The 17,749-nt window shown below is 40.2% G+C and overlaps 1 protein-coding gene across 1 annotated transcript; it reads left to right on the top strand.

The window, feature by feature from the left end:
- The first annotated feature begins 8,196 nt into the window (after window positions 1-8,196).
- On the top strand, window positions 8,197-17,541 carry LOC146566032 (uncharacterized). The gene is made up of 10 exons (XM_085287984.1): window positions 8,197-8,225; window positions 9,412-9,451; window positions 9,637-9,697; window positions 11,235-11,319; window positions 11,494-11,551; window positions 11,888-12,208; window positions 12,545-12,811; window positions 13,161-13,427; window positions 13,985-14,116; window positions 16,189-17,541. Exons 4-10 carry the CDS (start codon window positions 11,317-11,319, stop codon window positions 16,287-16,289), a joined length of 1,149 nt encoding a protein of 382 aa, XP_085144110.1. The 5' UTR covers window positions 8,197-8,225; window positions 9,412-9,451; window positions 9,637-9,697; window positions 11,235-11,316; the 3' UTR covers window positions 16,290-17,541.
- The last annotated feature ends 208 nt before the right edge of the window (window positions 17,542-17,749 follow it).

Genomic DNA, 17,749 nt, shown 5'->3' with positions numbered 1-17,749 from the left:
TGTCAATGACATATTATAATTGTTGTTGCATCTATATGTGACTGTGTGTTTGTGTTGTCACCAGACCGCCTGACAGTCAGCTGCTCCTCTGAACAATATGACCTGGAGTTCATTTTCTCTTTGGACACTAACGTGCTGATACAGACACGAGCAAATAGTCCAGAAAAACAGAGCATTTCAAATGCTACCATGAGCTTACATGGGCAACTGATGGGAAAGCTGATGTGTATGATTGTCCAAAACAATGTCAGCAGAGAACAAACCACCATTCATCTTACAGGCTGTTCAGGTATTACAGTTGTTGTTGTTTTTTTAAGTTCTTTTGTTTAGTGTTTACTACTACTACTACTACTAATAATAATAAATATCATTGCTAAAGAGGTTTTAGAGTTTGAAGCATAAATAGAAGTAAACCCTAACCCCACAATGAATTTTAAATTAAACAGCTCTGATGCAGTTAAAGTGCAGACTTTCAGCTTTAATTCAGTGGGTTGAACAAATCTGCCAAACTGTAGATTTTGCCTCTGTAGTGATTTCTTGGATGTTTTTTTTTCTCTTTTCTCAGCTGGCAGCTTTTGAGCTGCATGGAGAGCTTATTTTGTTGTCTGTTTACAGTGAAATCTTCCAAATGCAAGTACCACACCTCAGATCAACTTCAGTCCTTTTATCTTCTTAATTGATAATGACATAACGAAGGAATTGCCCACACTTGCCCAAGAAATAATCTTCGAGTCAGTTGTCCAATTACTTTTGGTCCCTTTTAAAAAAAAAAGGTGGTACATGTTAAGGAGCTGAAACTCTTAAACCTTCCATCCAATTTGTATGTGGATAACCTCAAATACAAGCTGAGTGTCTACAAATTCTGTCTATGTCCATCATATAACTCTAATTGGAAGTGTTTTAGTAAACAGGTAAAAAAACAAAACTTGTGTATGGACCTAACTGTATGTGTGACTTGAGGTAATTGTAGCCCTTTAAACTATATCTTCATCTACAAGAATGTATTATCTCAATATATTCTTCTTAATGATTTTATTTTCTAGGTACTAAGTCTTCCCTCTGCGTTGTGACTGTGGCTGTAGTAGGAGGTGTTGCCATTCTGCTTATTTTGGCTATGTTCTTTGGTACTCGGCATTTCAAAAACACAACTGGTATCATGACTGTTAATGAAGGTAAGATTTGCTGTACATGTTAAATTAACTCTACTGCCTTTGTCAGTTCAGTCTCATTGAGTACCACACTAAAATTACACAATCACTTCCCAAATTAATATAAAACAATGCAGGTGTCTCGACATTCCTGAAAATAATTTTGGAAAATATGAAATTCATCTAGTTAAGTAAGTTATTCACCTTACAGTTAGAGCCATGGCTTGTTGCCCAAAGACACAGTTTTTGTTGTTTTGTCTCTGTATACCACAACAATGTATTTTAAATAAAGTAATCAATATGTGATTGAAATACAGTCTGTGGTGGTGAAGAAGACTGCCAAGATGGTATTTGGTTTAATTAATGAACAGAGGGAAGAAGACAAGGAGATTTGGTGTTGGAATGAGTAAGCACCAGAAAGTACAAGGCTGGGAAAGAAAAAGTCAAAAGGTCAGGAGCACTTGGCATCTAGTGTACAGCGAAGAGAGAGGTGACAAAGGAAAAAGGGTCAAACTGACGTGTATGTGAGGCTGGATACTGAAGAAGGAGGAAGTGCCTTGTATTGACTTGTTATTTTTAAAAAAATGAGCTGGAAAGGATGTGCAGTAAGTTACAGTGAGTATTTTAAGGACCATCTTCAGAGAGGAAGGCCTCAAATGGAGTGAAGATAGTGAAGAAGGAAGTGCAAAGGATCTGTACGGAAGCGTTGAACTCCAGATTACATACCTGTGAAGATATGATACAAGATACAGGGAAGATACTTGCAAAACAGACTGAACCATTCCCTGAAGCTGTGGGAAGGTTTTTTTAACATTAGGTTAAGGAGGGATGAGAGAGTCATATGTTAATGAGACAGTTTTGATAGAGAAGTATAGAGAAGTCCAGAAGGAGTTGCACTGTGCCTGGGTGGAGAAGAGAAAACAGGGCACTATATGAGAAAGAAGAGTGTCCAAGAACTATATGAGGGTGGTGCAGGACATGTATGAAGACAGTGAGACAGTAGTGTAGTGTGAGGAAGGAGGTCAAGGTGGGGGTGGGATTACATGAGGGATCTCAAAGAGCCTCTGAGGTGGAGGTTTGCATGGCAAGAAGAAGAATGGCATTGCTGAGCCAGCCAGTGAAATCCTTTTTTAAAAGAATGTACCAGTTTACTGACTTCTAAAGTTCTCCTAAAGTTTTGATGGTCTGCATCAATTTGGGTCTTTGGGATGCAATCTAACATCAGGGTTCAATAGATCCAACTCATAAACAGCTAATGCAACACTTTTGTTAAATTCCCTAAGTCTGGAATTCAATCATATTTTGGTTGTTTCTTTCAAAATCCATTGCAGTGGTGCACATAGTACAAACTACCTGAATTTGACAGTATCCTAACATTATTGTTACAAGTCTTTCATATATAATTGTAAAATCTTTTGACTACCTAAAAATCAATTTCTGTTTCTATGTCTTTCAGATGATGCTGAAGATGACATCATCTACTCAGATGTTAAAGTGAAACAGCGTACAAGAAAAGCAACACCACGTTCAAATCAAGATGCAAGTTAGCTTTCCCCTAATACATTCTGACCTAGCACCAGTCTTAAACCTGTTCATGCCAAGTTAGCAGTTTCAGTTAGAAGCTCTCACCAACATCTTACATATAACACTGGAGATTTAAAAAGCTGTGGTCATTAGTGTTTGTGCGTTTCTTGTGCTCTTCTTTGTATATATAGCAAATAACAGCAAAGGTGAGCTGTGCCTCTCTAAGACAACAGCTGAGTCAAGCATCAACCATCATCTCATAGCTTAAACATTTTAGCTAATATTCACTGTGTCTGTCATGACTGTAAAACAATGAAACCCAACTTAGTTGCACAGCACACGCTGAGAAAGTGTATACTATACATGTATCTTGCGTAACACTGGCCTGATATTACTATTAGGAATCATAGCAGATATCAAAATGCCCACTTATTCTATGTAACAATACAAAAAACATGAAAGGCTCACTCTAGAAATACTTCTCCTGTTACAGTTTGTTATTTTAGTCATGTATTCTCAGTGCATACAGCTTTTTGCCTGCGGCTTAGAGTCTCAGTATTATATGCCATGTTTTGTGGTCATGTGACATTTTGAAAGTATAATAAAACGTGTTTTCCTCGTGTTCCACACAATTCCTTCTCAATCAGCATACTTTATTAATCCCAGTATTAATCCCAACATTCTCAAAATGTTGCATTTATTTTCTGTGTTTTGCAGTACAAACTATAAACCAAAGCCAGACATAAAGTGGAAAGAGACAAGAGTGTAATAAACTCACTCTGTAACTTGTGAACAAGAATTATTGTTTTCTTTTATAATCAAATCAAATCACTTTTATTGTCACAACACATTATTGGCACACTGGTACAGCACACGCGAGAGAAATTCTTGTGTCAAAGCTTCACAAGCAACATGTCATGGTCCTTGAAGGTAACGGTGGTCCCCGTGGTAATCGGAGCACTAGGTGCGGTGACTCCCAAGCTAGGCGAGTGGCTCCAGCAGATCCCGGGAATAACATCGGAGATCTCTGTCCAGAAGAGCGCAGTCCTGGGAACAGCTAAGATACTGCGCAGGACCCTCAAGCTCCCAGGCCTCTGGTAGAGGACCTGAGCTTGAAGGATAAACTGCCCGGAGGGGCGTGCTGGGTGTTTTTATATATAAATATATATATATATATATATATATAGCAGCTGGATAGCGTAGTGGTTAAACTACACGCCTTTGGAACAGAGGATCGCAAGTTCGATTCCTGCCTGGGGCGTCTGTATCCAGTAAGGGTCCTAAGGCTAGACCCCCTATGCTAAGCAAGCCTACCGCAGACATGAGCGAGACAGATAAATATGAAGGCATGCCGGCTCGGACGTCGCCCGGATCAACAAGGTCCGCGTCAGGTGTTGAGGAACCAGGGCACCCTGACGAAAAGTGGGCTACTGGAACAAGAAGGCATCGGTGGGCAAGGGACGAAAACAGGGCGTTGTTGGAATGCTACTACGCAAGTAACCCCGGCGGAAGGGGCTACATGAATAGGATGAGGGACCTATGGATTCTTCGATACCCAACATCCACAATGACGGCGAAACAACTAGTAGCTCAGTGTTCCAACATTCGAAAGAAGGGACTGCTCTCACAGCTAGAGATTGACGAGGTACAACACAAATGCTACGGCAAGGAGGAGTCAGGACGCCAGGTCAGGGGGGAGATATCATCACCCCCACCCGAGATTGGGTACATAGCCCCAAGTGCGATAGGAGAAGGATCGTTGAGTGCGAGAGGAACTGACCTGAAAAATAGGATCATGGCCAAGCTTGAAACCTGGATCCCCCGTAGCCGGTTACCAAGATTACGTGAAGTACCCTCAGAAGGTCTGCTAGATGATGTTAATGCAGCACTACGGGCAATACCTACAACCACGATTACCGACACTAACAAGCTGATCTACAATACGGCAGCAGTGATCAGTGAGATGCTTGGCTACAAGTTGAACAGCCACAAGGGGCAGTACCCTCCATGGAGAAGGAGGCTAGAGGGCAAGATCAAAGTAGCACGGAGGGAGGTTAGCCAACTAACGGAGTTGCAGAAAGGTGCGACAAATAAGGTGCCTAAGAAATACAGCAAGCTGTCCATACCTGAGGCCTTGGAAACTGCCAAGCAAAGACTCACAGCCTTGGCCAGCCGCTTGAGGAGGTACACCAGAGAGATAGAAGGCAGGAGAATAAACCAGCTGTTCTCCACAGAACCAGCAAAGGTGTACTCTCAGTGGCAAGGGAACAATAAGAGAACAGCACCACCAAGGCTGGAGACGGAGCAATACTGGAAGAGCATATGGGAGAAGGATGCAACCCATAACGGCAATGCTCAGTGGCTAGTGGATCTGAGGGCAGACCACAGCGACCTCCCTGAACAGGGTCCAGTAACCATCACAGTGGCAGATATCCAAGAAAGGGTCTCCAGTATGAAGAGTTGGACAGCAACAGGGCCCGACATGGTTCACGCCTACTGGCTGAAGAAGCTGACTGCACTCCACGAGCGTCTGGCAGCACAAATGAACCAGCTGCTAGTTAACGAGAGACACCCGGAATGGCTAACTGAAGGCCGGACGGTCCTGATCCCCAAGGACCCCAAGAAGGGACCGGTCCCCTCCAACTACCGACCAATAACCTGCCTCAGTACTACATGGAAGCTCCTGTCAGGCATCATATCGGCTAAGATGAACAGGCACATGGGTCAATACATGAGCGGGACACAGAAAGGAATTGGCAAGAATACCAGAGGTGCAAAACACCAGCTACTGGTAGACAGAACAATCAGCCGAGACTGCAAGACCAGACTGACCAACCTGTGCACTGCCTGGATTGATTACAAGAAGGCCTATGACTCAATGCCCCACAGCTGGATACTGGAATGCCTAGAATTGTACAAGATCAATGGGACCCTAAGAGCCTTCATCAGGAACTCAATGGGGATGTGGCGTACAACACTAGAGGCCAACTCCAAGCCCATAGCACAAGTTACCATCAAGTGCGGGATCTACCAAGGAGATGCTCTGTCCCCACTGCTGTTCTGCATAGGCCTGAACCCCCTCAGTGAGATCATTAACAAGACTGGCTACGGATACCGACTACGGAACGGAGCAGTTGTCAGCCACCTCCTGTACATGGATGACATCAAGCTGTATGCCAAGAGTGAACGAGACATCGATTCACTGATCCACACTACCAGGCTATACAGCAATGACATTGGAATGTCGTTCGGACTGGAGAAGTGTAGTCGGATGGTAACAAAGAGAGGGAAGGTAGTCAGAACTGAGGGGATTGAACTACCAGAAGGCAACATTGCAGACATAGAGGACAGTTACAAGTACCTGGGGATCCCGCAGGCAAATGGGAACCATGAAGAGGCCGCTAGAAAGGCTGCAACCACCAAGTACCTGCAGAGGGTCAGGCAAGTCCTGAGGAGTCAGCTGAATGGTAAGAACAAGATCCGGGCCATCAACACATACGCCCTGCCCGTGATCAGGTACCCTGCTGGGGTAATAGGCTGGCCAAAGGAGGAGATAGAAGCCACTGACATAAAGACAAGAAAGCTCCTGACCATGCATGGAGGGTTTCACCCCAAGTCCAGCACCCTGAGGCTGTACGCTAAGCGGAAGGAAGGGGGCCGGGGACTGGTGAGTGTCAGCACCACAGTCCAGGATGAGACAAGGAACATCCAAGAATACATTGGGAAGATGGCCCCAACTGACCGAGTGCTCAGTGAATACCTCAGGCAGCAGAAACCCAAGAAAGAGGAGGGAGACGAGGAACCATCATGGAAGGACAGGCCCCTGCACGGTATGTACCACCGGCAGATAGAGGAGGTGGCTGATATCCAGAAATCCTACCAGTGGCTGGACAAAGCTGGACTGAAAGACAGCACAGAGGCACTAATCATGGCAGCACAAGAACAAGCTCTGAGTACAAGATCCATAGAGGCTGGGGTCTATCACACCAGGCAAGACCCCAGGTGCAGGCTGTGTAAAGATGCCCCAGAGACAATCCAGCACATAACAGCAGGGTGCAAGATGCTAGCAGGCAAGGCATACATGGAACGCCATAACCAAGTGGCCGGCATAGTGTACAGGAACATCTGTGCCGAGTATAACCTGGAAGTCCCGAGGTCAAAATGGGAGATGCCCCCAAGGGTGGTGGAGAATGACCGAGCTAAGATCCTGTGGGACTTCCAGATACAGACGGACAAAATGGTGGTGGCTAACCAACCGGACATAGTGGTGGTAGACAAACAGAAGAAGACGGCCGTAGTGATCGATGTAGCGGTTCCGAATGACAGCAATATCAGGAAGAAGGAACACGAGAAGCTGGAGAAATACCAAGGGCTCAGAGAAGAGCTCGAGAGGATGTGGAGGGTGAAGGTAACGGTGGTCCCCGTGGTAATCGGAGCACTAGGTGCGGTGACTCCCAAGCTAGGCGAGTGGCTCCAGCAGATCCCGGGAACAACATCGGAGATCTCTGTCCAGAAGAGCGCAGTCCTGGGAACAGCTAAGATACTGCGCAGGACCCTCAAGCTCCCAGGCCTCTGGTAGAGGACCCGAGCTTGAAGGATAAACCGCCCGCAGGGGCGTGCTGGGTGTTTTTTATATATATAACATATAGAGAAGTCAGCAGTATGAATATTGTGCAAAAGAAATGGCATTTATGTGCAATATGGAGTGCATAAGTGTCGAAGTTTCGGTAAGTGACAGTGAAGTGTCTATGTTAGTGGTCAATGTTGAGCAGTCTGATGCCCTGATAGAAAAAGCTGTCCCTCAGTCTGCTGGTTCAGGACCGGACACTATCATACATCCTGCTGGACTGAAGTAGTTTGAACAGTGTGTGACTGGGGTGACTGGAGTCTTTGAGGATCCTCCCCGCTTTCCTCAGGCACCGCTTCCTGTAGATGTGCTGGAGGGAGGGAAGCTCACCTCCAATTACTGTATCTTTGCTCCACTCTCTGGAGAGCTTTGAAGTTGTAGGCAGTGCTGTTGCCATACCAGGTGGTGATGGATCCAGTGCAATAAAATGCAGAACACCTGCAAGATCTTGTTTAATTGTGATTGTAAAGGCTATTACTGCAGTAATTGTTTTGTAAATTTGAGTGGATAGTTGTATATTTGTACCTCAATCCATGTTTTCCTATTTACAACCATATGTGAGAGATCAGATTTGTAAATGTGTAAACAAATATCGAAATTTAAACAGAGATTTGTGAAAGCTTTGTAAATGTGTAAAATGTTCTCAAATATAAACGTAAATGTGTTGACTCTGATGCATGCATAGAAATGAATGATTTACAACTGACATGTGTTCTTCTCAAAGCACTGAAAAGACCGAAAACTCCTGAGTTACAGCTTCTTTTAACAGACTGTCTGTTAATATTAACCCTGGGATGAAGCATTACAGGCTCACCACCAGGTGGCGCCAGTACCAGTGATTTTAGCCACCAGCTGCCTAGTATACTGCAAGTGCTAGTTGCATACATATAAAGCAGACTTACATGGAGAGACTACACATGTATGCTGTAAGTACATGTTTATGTCATTTTTTAGTCTAAGTATAGTGTAGCTTTGTAAAAACTGAAATGTTATTGTTAATACAACAACTATGCTAGCTCGGTTTATGCTTCAGCTATCAAACCCATACACCAAGTGACAGAAATGAGCTAACTGGTGGGTTCAGCACCAGAGTGATGCACCTGAAACTAATAGTAACCTTACAGCAGTGTGTTGGAGATAATTTGAGTTAGTTTTGAGCCAAGCTGGCTTTGGCTTATCATAAAACTACATCACCATCTATCTGTCTGTCTAAGATAGATTTAAAAAAAAATAGAGTTGGCTTTTTAACTTGATTTATTTTAACTCAGTCTTGGAGAGTGAGATGGCTGAGGAATGGGGAATTGCACTGGTACTAGTTTTTACGAACATGAGTGATTTACAGTGGATGAGCCATACCATGAAGAGAAAGGAAAGTGTTGAAGCTAGGTTAATAAGAGAGAAAGTGACGAGTGAGCAGCAGTATAGCTTAATGCCAAGAAAGAGTGCTACTGATACAGTGTTTGTTTTCAGGGTGTTGATGGACAAGTATAGAGACGATCAGAAGGAGCTTCACTGTGTCTTTGTGAAGTAATGTCTCCAAAGTATAAACCACTCTTAATACACGAACATTATTCTATTACTTTTATACCAGATCATTTAACTAACCTTAATATATTATAATCACATTTCTCTCCCTGCAGTTTATATGATATTGTACCCCTCTCTCTCACACTTTGTGTGGGTGTACTTTCTTTTTATCTTTAAATATAAACTTCAATCAGTCAGTGCATCTGCAACAAATTTAAAATGGAAAGAGCTGTGGTTTTAACCTAACATAGTTTTAGCATCCCACATTAGGGTGTCAACCGATACTTGCTGTAGACCATGTTGATGAGTTCACAGGACGTGAGAATAAAATCCTTTTAAAGGCATATAGTGCTTCATTGGTATGTTTACAGAGATTCAGAGAAGCATGCGGTATCACAGTCAGTCTAGTGAGAGTAGAACATGGGATTATCTGTGTTGGGTGTCTTGATGAATTAACTTATCTAAACTTTTGTGATGCTATAGTAATATAATGGGACATTTCCATGATTTAAAGGAACCCTCAATGCTGTCTTTTTGCATATATTGCAAAACACACCTTAAAAGATTCTCTTCTATTATCAACAGTTTAACCCCGAGATGATTTTCTGGGCTACACTTAGTAACTGTAAGTAAAGATACTCTTTCCATCCACATAGCAGCTCAAACATGACTAGTGATACTCTAATTTGTCTAACTACTGCATTTACATGTTTGTATAAGTAAAGACAAGTATAATGAGACACTTAATTGCTTGAGTAAGACTAACATGACTTTAAATACATGCTTACTCATTTCTGTCCAAACCACAAGACAAACACAGCAGCCCAAAGCCCGTCATAACTGCCGCCACAGAGAAGAACTGAAGTTGCTGGTAAGTAATGCTAAACTTAATTCTAATCGGTGAAATTACTGTACTATAAAAACAATCTAAAAAATGTAAACATTGATTGATTGATTATGATTGTAAAAAATACTAGATAACACAAAAAATGTTATGAAACCCTTTTGATTGGTCACCATAGCTTTGGTGTCCACAGTTCAGACAAATATGTCATAAATAGTGCTGATGTGTTGACGACAACAGTAAAATTTAAGCTTAAAGTAGCAATTTGAAAACTGTTTTCACATGTAATTATTGCTGCAAAATATTCATTGATAGTTATAATTTGTTTGATCAGCCATATAACAATTAATATAACAATTAAAATGAGAGTTACTAGACTTGTTAAAGTAATGGGAAGTCTTATACTGTGAGTGCTTCCAACAAAAAAATGGTATTTTTAGAAAATATCTGACATACAGGTACAACCCACACATATGCACACAGAACTTTAACTAAACGTCGTACATCGTCTTGATGCATGCTCAATCATCCAAGTAAGTAAATCCCCAAAAGTTGATTCTGTTCATCTGGACGTAGTGTTTTCAGTGGGAGAAACGTTTGTCACTCATCCAAGTGACTTCTTTAGTCTCAGCTGACTGTAGGTTGCCCCAATCTTATAAACAGTACATTAGCATAATGACTGAAACCGGCACCACTGAAGGAAATTTCCACTGGGAGGTCATTGCCACTCTCAGCTTCGACCAAGTGTGTTTGCTTTTGGAACTGTATCTTAATTCCACCTATTTCACATACAAGGGTCAGTACTACAGGCAGAAACATGGGTGGGTCATGGGTTCCCCAGTTTCACCCATCGTGGCCAATTTGTACATGGAAGAAGTGGAAAAGAGGGCTTTGGTATCCTACCCTGGAATGTCCCAGGACATACCACAATTCATGGATAACATTAACTCGGTGGACCGACACATCAAATTCACCAGGGAGGATATGAAAATTGGCAGGTTAGCCTTCTTAGACTGTGAGATTTCCATCAGTAATGGGGGACATCTAAAAGCTGATGTGTACCGTAAACCTACGCATACGGATCAGTATTTAAGGTTTGACTCTCATCATCCACTGGAGCATAAAGTGGGTGTCATCAGGACGCTACAACATAGAGCCAACACCATCCCCACAGACACAGCGGCCAGGGAGGCAGAAGAACATCACATCAAGAAGGCCCTTAGTAAATGTGGTCATCCCACCTGGACATTTGTCAAAGCTGGTAAGACACCTAAAGAAAGCTCTAGCCAATCCAGGAGAGAAGGACAACTGCTGCCTAAGCAAAAACCCATAGTGATCCCGTATGTGTCAGGAGCATCAGAACAGCTGAGACGCATTTTTTCTAAACACCGTGCCTTGGTGGCTTTTAAACCCCACACACAAAAAATTGGTCCACCCCAAGGATCGGGTCCCCCGACCCAAACAGAGTAATGTAGTGTACCAAATGATTTTATATTTACAGTGAGTCTCGTGCTCTGGTTGTGATGAAGGCAAATAATGTCTTCCTCCATTTTCTTCATGAAAGGGAAAAAAGACCAGAAATATACCATCCAGGTGCCAGTGGTGAATTCACATGCCAGAGAGTAAGAAGACATCTTATTTTAAATATGGTGAGTGACTGTTGTCATGGCGACATTAGTTAAAAAGGAAAAAATGTCTAGTATGTCAGTAGTTGTTGCATTATTTTCCAAAGTAAGAACAGTTTCTATTGATTCATTGTGTAGATAATTCACACATTTGATAGTACACTACACATGCAAAATAATCTGATTCTGTCCAAACAGAAGATGATTTTGATCTACATCATCATCGCAACTCCAGCAATGACCGCTGTGCCACAAGGTACGCTTCAGCCAGTAAACAGTACCTAGAAGAACAAAATGAATCCATATTGTTAATCCACATTAAACATTTTAATGTTTTATCTTATTATTTGTTATTACTTAGATGATTTATTGTTTAGTCTGGTGAGAGAACATTTCTGTTTGATATAGTGCTGTACATCAGATAACGGTGCCATTAATAGTATTACTCAAGTTTCATACACATGAATTTTGTCAGTAACAATTAATTGGTTACATATATACAAAGTTTATGGTTTTCATTTATTTAGTGCAAATAAATGATAGTTATTAATTTCCCTCTTTGTATACATTTGTTTATTCATTTTCTTACCAGGGTCTTCAGAATGCAATCTAACTGCACCTGGACCCCAGACGTGTTTTGGAGTTTTAGGAGAACCACTCGTTTTTTACATACCTACTAAACCACATATGAAGACAAGCTTGAAAAAGAGTACAGAAAAAATTTTAACCTTAATAAATGATACATTAATTAGTCTCAATGAAAAATACAAGGATCGTACTATATTTTTCCCAAATGGAACATTGAAACTCGAAAAAGCAACAAAAAATGACTCTGGAGAGTACAGCATGGAAACACACAGTTCTACTGACGGTGTGTTATTGCACACAGTTAACATCCATCTACATATACTCGGTAAGACCAACAACTTATTGACTTATTGAATAACATCTGTGTAATAACAATGTACATGTCAAAATGTGCTAAAAAAAATGCTAAAACTGGAAATTTAAAAAGCAGGTAGTTACATGAACAGTTTGTATTTATCGTTGTTCTTATTGCTGGTTATATATTATAAGAGAGTTATCAAATTATCATTCATTTTATGCACACATTTTATATAAGTAAGCTATGAGTAAGCACTTACATAAAGCCTGTATTGATATGTATTTACACTCCTTAGAGTAGCAGTGAATGTCTTATTGCAGTTGATACTGTGTCTATATGTGACTATATGTTTGTTTTTTTCAGCTCCTGTGTCAGAACCAGCTGTTATGCAGATGTGTTTGTCACCAAAACAGATGACAGTCAGCTGTTTCTCTGAAGGAGATGAAGTAGAGCTCATTTTGTCTTTGGATGATAAGTTGTTGATACAGCCTACAGCCAACGGTACAGAAAACAACAGCGTTTCAAATGTTACCATCAACTTACCTGGTCAGCTAATGGGAAACCTGACATGTGTTGCTCAAAACAATGCCAGCAGAAAACAAACTATCACCCACCTTACAAGCTGCACAGGTAGTGTGAAATATATGTAACAGAAATGAACATGTTAAATGTGTTGTAAAGCTAAAATATATCTTTGGATAATCAAAAACATTACTAACTTGTAAGTTGTTGTTTTTTTAAAAGCAGTATAGATCTGTTTTAGGATTTTGTTTTAAAAAAATATCTATGTTGACAAACTCTCCCAAAGATCACAAAAATTGCAAGATGCAGTTTTTTTTAACAATAATAATTTAGCAGGTACAAAGAGAAACAGAGTGTCTGTAGATATCGACCACTGCAGAGCTGACAGTGGATGTTAAATTGCAGTTTGTATTGCATCCATATGTGACTATATGTTGACTATATGTTTGTCTTTCAGCTCCTGTGTCAGAACCAGCTGTTTTGCAGATGTGTTTGTCACCACAACAGATGACAGTCAGCTGCTCCTCTGAAGGAGATGAAGTAGAGTTCACCTTGTTTTTGGATGATAACTTGTTGATAAAAACCCAACCTAGCATTGCAGAAAACCGCAACATTTCAAATGTTTCTATCAGTTTACATGGTCAGCTGCTGGGAAAGCTGATGTGTATCGTCCAAAACAATATAAGCAGAGAACAAACCATCATCCACCTTATAAGCTGCACAGGTAATATAAAAAAAATATTACGTTCTGTTATATTTAAATAGTGATTTATTTTATTATTTTATTTAGTATAGGTATTTATAGGAGTTTTTCTCATTTTAAATGATTTATTTTATTTATTTTAAATGCTGAAGCATAAATTGGAAGTACGTATGACTTGAAGACTCTTGGCTCTTGACGGAGCCGGTCGCACTTTCTCCTTCTCCCTCTCCCTTATCTTTCCTGCTTGGCTTCTCATGTCTGAGGTGTTTTTTCTGTTCTCAAACTGATCTCCCTGTTGGAGCGCAGTCTGGGGTTCTTTTTTCTCCTTGTCTTTCTCATGTTGTGCATTTTGCATTGTTATACCCCTCTGACCTGTCTTCCCCATGTGATGTAGTGTAATGTATGTATGGTCGGAAGGGTAAGATGGCCCTGGCAAAGGTCGGCAGCCTTAACCCAATTTCCTTTGGGGTCAACCTTCGGGATCAATAAAGTTTTATTGAATTGAATTGAACATTGTAGCCCAGTAAACTATATTTACATTATTTCAGTAATTTCTTCTTAATGGTTTTAATTTCTAGGTAATATTTCTGACCACTGCATTGTGACTGTGGCTGTGGTAGTAAGCGCTGTTGCCATTCTACTCATTCTGGCTGTGTTTCTTGGTATCCGGAAATTCAAAAACACAACTGGCATTATGACTGTTAATGAAGGTAAGATTTTTATATTAAATGTGTTGTCTTTATCAATTTTGTCTCAATGATCACCACACAGAAGTATATGCTAAATTGTTATAAAACAGTTAGTGGCAATAATTTGTTGGACAAAAGGATATTTTTGTAGCGTTGTAGCAACTTCTGTACAGGACCACAATTGATTTCAACACAAACAGTCAATATGTGATTGAAATGCTGACTTTCACCTTTAATTCAAAGAATTTTATAAAAGTTTTTCATTAAATATTTAGTAATATTTACCCCTCATTTGTAAAAGGCTGATGGGTTATTGTCTTCACCCTGTTAAGCAGATGGGCAGGCGGGACACCCAAGTTTGTGAATGTGATAATTTGAGAATAAAGAAACGTAGCAAATGTATCAAAATTTAATTAAAGTCATATCTACAAAAAATCTTGGGTGAGTTCGAATCTCAGTGAAATAGACCTCAAAATCAGAGATCAAGTTTTCTGAAAATCTTGTGAATGTGCTTGTGAGAACAAAGCGACGTGGGATTTTGAAAGTGATATGATAGGCTTTTTTCTACGTGGACACTGAGGGTAACACTGGCCACCACCAGTATTTTTTTTATTTCAGTCTCCAGTTTTCAAAGGAATAAAATTTTACTGGAGAAACTAACATGATCTAATTCAATCTTGCAGTATGACTGCCTACAACCCATAGAGCTTACAATGCTACTTTTTCTTTCCTTGTGTTGCCACAAGCCACGTGTTGCTAGTTTGCAGCTTATCAATTTAATTATGTATTTAATAGTTGAATCCCGGCAGAGATGGGGTTGCTTCATGATCATTCTACTTCTATCAGCAGTCACATCATCAGCAAGCATGATTGACCCATTTGCCCATAACATTACTTTCTTTTCTTTTTTTTCTTTTTTTTCTTTTTTTTTTTTTGCCTGTCCCGTTTGGCTCTTTTGCCATCAGAATTATTGTCTAAAGGCAAAGAAAGATGCCCAACGGATTTACTTTACCAAGTTGACCATCCCAGCCTTGCTGTAATGGTCCATTTGATTCACCTTTTATTGTTTATTTTATTTTCACTTGCTGAATACGGGACAGACTTGGCTGGGGGAAAGAAGGGGAGAAAGAAAGAGGGAAAGAGAAACAGCTGAGAAGAGGGACGGGGGAGAAGGGCAAAAGACAAAAACCAACAGAATGGGCAGAAAAAGAAAATGCATATATCGATCACCTGGATCACCTGTTGAGAAAGACAAAAGAAAACAAGCAGAAGTAAACAAGAGTAATAGAATAAATAACATCACAATGATATATGGGAATATGACAGTAAATACTAAATATTAAACATTATTGTGCAGCACGTAAGATCAACAGCACACAGTGTGCTTTGGGGTAGGAGCCAAAAAGGGTGTAGTTTGTACACATAACATTACTTTCACCTAGTAATACAGTCTGGTATCCTTGGGCTCATGAGCGATTTCACTCCTTTTCCATACTTTTCTCCTCCCTTCTGATACAAGTTAATATTGGTTTCATCTGTCCAGAAAATTTATTTCAGAAATGTGCAGGCTCTTTTTAGATCAAGCCTCACCTTACTCTGCTGGAGTGTAACTATTGGTTTGCAGCTTGTAATGAACTTGTTATGTTGTCCATTTCCACCCCGAAAGGTACTTTACTTTTTGGGCACTCTTCCTTATACTCACATTTAAAATGTACAGCAAAAAGCTTCAATTACAAATTTAGAGCTTTTGTATGATTTTAGATATGATGTCGGCTTCATTTTTCAGGAAATAAAAAGGAAACAGAACTTGGCCTTAATGCAGCTTGTTAATCAATTGTCTAAATATCCAGTTTTGAGCCTCTGAAATTGAGGGTCTATTTTTTTAAGCCTTGAATTAAAGCCAATTAAAACTGAAGTCTTTCCTTCAATCACACGTATTTGTTTTATTTGAAATCCACTGTGGTGATGTACAGAGCAAAAAATACAAATATTGTGTCATTGTGAATCTTTGTGAAAACTTTCTTGTTTTCAATGTACAACATCAGCGTCTTTTGATTACACAAGACACAGTTTTCTGTTTCTACTTCTTTCAGATGAAGCTGAAGAGGACGTTGTCTACTCAGATATTAGACTGAAGCAGCTTGCAAGAGAATCAAGAGAAACACCGCCTATTTCAAATCAAGATGAAAGTTAACGTTCTCCTAAACAGTCTGACATTCTGAAACCTAAACCCTAACATGTTGACTTTCAGTCAACTGTCTAATAAAACTATGGCACTTTAGCAATTCCATCTTTGCAGTGAACGTGAAGGTAAACATATTTAACAAGTACTCACTGGATTATTAATTTTGAAGGAAACATAAAGGGGGGGAAAGTTAATTAGAAGGCATTTGATATACATGAAATACTTATTTATACTTATTTATAAATGCTTTATATTTGAACTACATTTTATTTGACATAATTTAAATAAACTACATCAACCTTGTAAAGGTTCTAACCAACATTTAACCTTGGAGATTAAATAAAAGGCTTTGATCAGTGATGGTGCTTTCCTTGTGTTGTGTTAAGCAGACGTGGGCTGTTCATTTTGTTTGAGATAAAAACATCAGGGCTACTTTTTCCTGTGTTGTCATGACATTAAAACCACAAACTATATCCTGTTTTCACTGAGCTGCTAAACCTCTAAACCATGTGACATTACCTAAGCTTCACAGTTGTCAGTGAGAAAGGGGAAAAAACTGTATTATGCATAAAACACTGGCTTGTTTGTTCACAGCTGTTGATCATAGTAGAGAATTAAGAGATCAATTTTTTTTGAAGACGTTTTACCTCTCATCAGGTGGAAAGTCCCAGTCCCTAGTAGGGGCTATCCCTTAGGAGGTGATCATTGACCCACTATTAATCATCTGCGACATGACATTAGCCATAGTGTGTAAAAAGGCGTGGGCCATTACCATCAGAGGTTTTGGATGAAACCACTGTAAGACCTTTACCCTATCATGTGACCTATTGAGGGATCTCAGGACTGCATTGTGGGTAGCTGACAGTTGGTGTCATAAGCTGCTCACTCTGTTCAAAGGTGGCCGTTCACAGTGGACATAGATGGTCTATTTAGCTCCTCTTTCAAACCAACCATCTGTCTTTTCAGTCCAAAATATGAACATTGGTATCCCTGAAAGAGTGACTTTGTCCTTTGAGTGCAGAGGTACAGCTGAGTCTTGACCTGTCGTGGTGGCTCTTCTATGTTGTGTCACGTATTTGTCGAGTGGCTATGCGGCTTCTCCAATGTAGAGTTCTCTGTACTGCACAGCATATGCTTTGTTGCTCGGCTTGTGTTTTGGATGACTGAGAACCAACAGAGACATCAAGCAATACAAAAACATGAAGGGCACAAACTCCCCTGCAGGCAGTTCTTCTAAGCAGTATTTTAATATAGTTTCAGTATATTGTGTAAGGTGACATAAATCCATCAATAATTTATGTTATATGCTTGACATGTATGAAAAAGTCAGTAAATGGACTTTGTGAGACACGTATAACTGTGTGCGTTTGGTCGGCAACCTGGTGATGCAATTAAAATTTTGTTGTATTTTCAAATGCAATGATAATAAATGCTTTGAAGCTTGTTGACCAACATTTAGATTTCCAGTA

The sequence above is a fragment of the Mchenga conophoros genome, linkage group LG10 (genome assembly GCF_057382185.1).
Source record: "Mchenga conophoros isolate Kocher_MC1m ecotype Shallow Benthic linkage group LG10, M_conophoros_male_GT1.1, whole genome shotgun sequence".
In the NCBI taxonomy this organism is placed as follows: Eukaryota; Metazoa; Chordata; class Actinopteri; order Cichliformes; family Cichlidae; genus Mchenga; species Mchenga conophoros.
The sequence above is the reverse complement of the archived record's forward strand: the minus strand, read 5'-3'. Positions and strand labels throughout refer to the sequence as shown.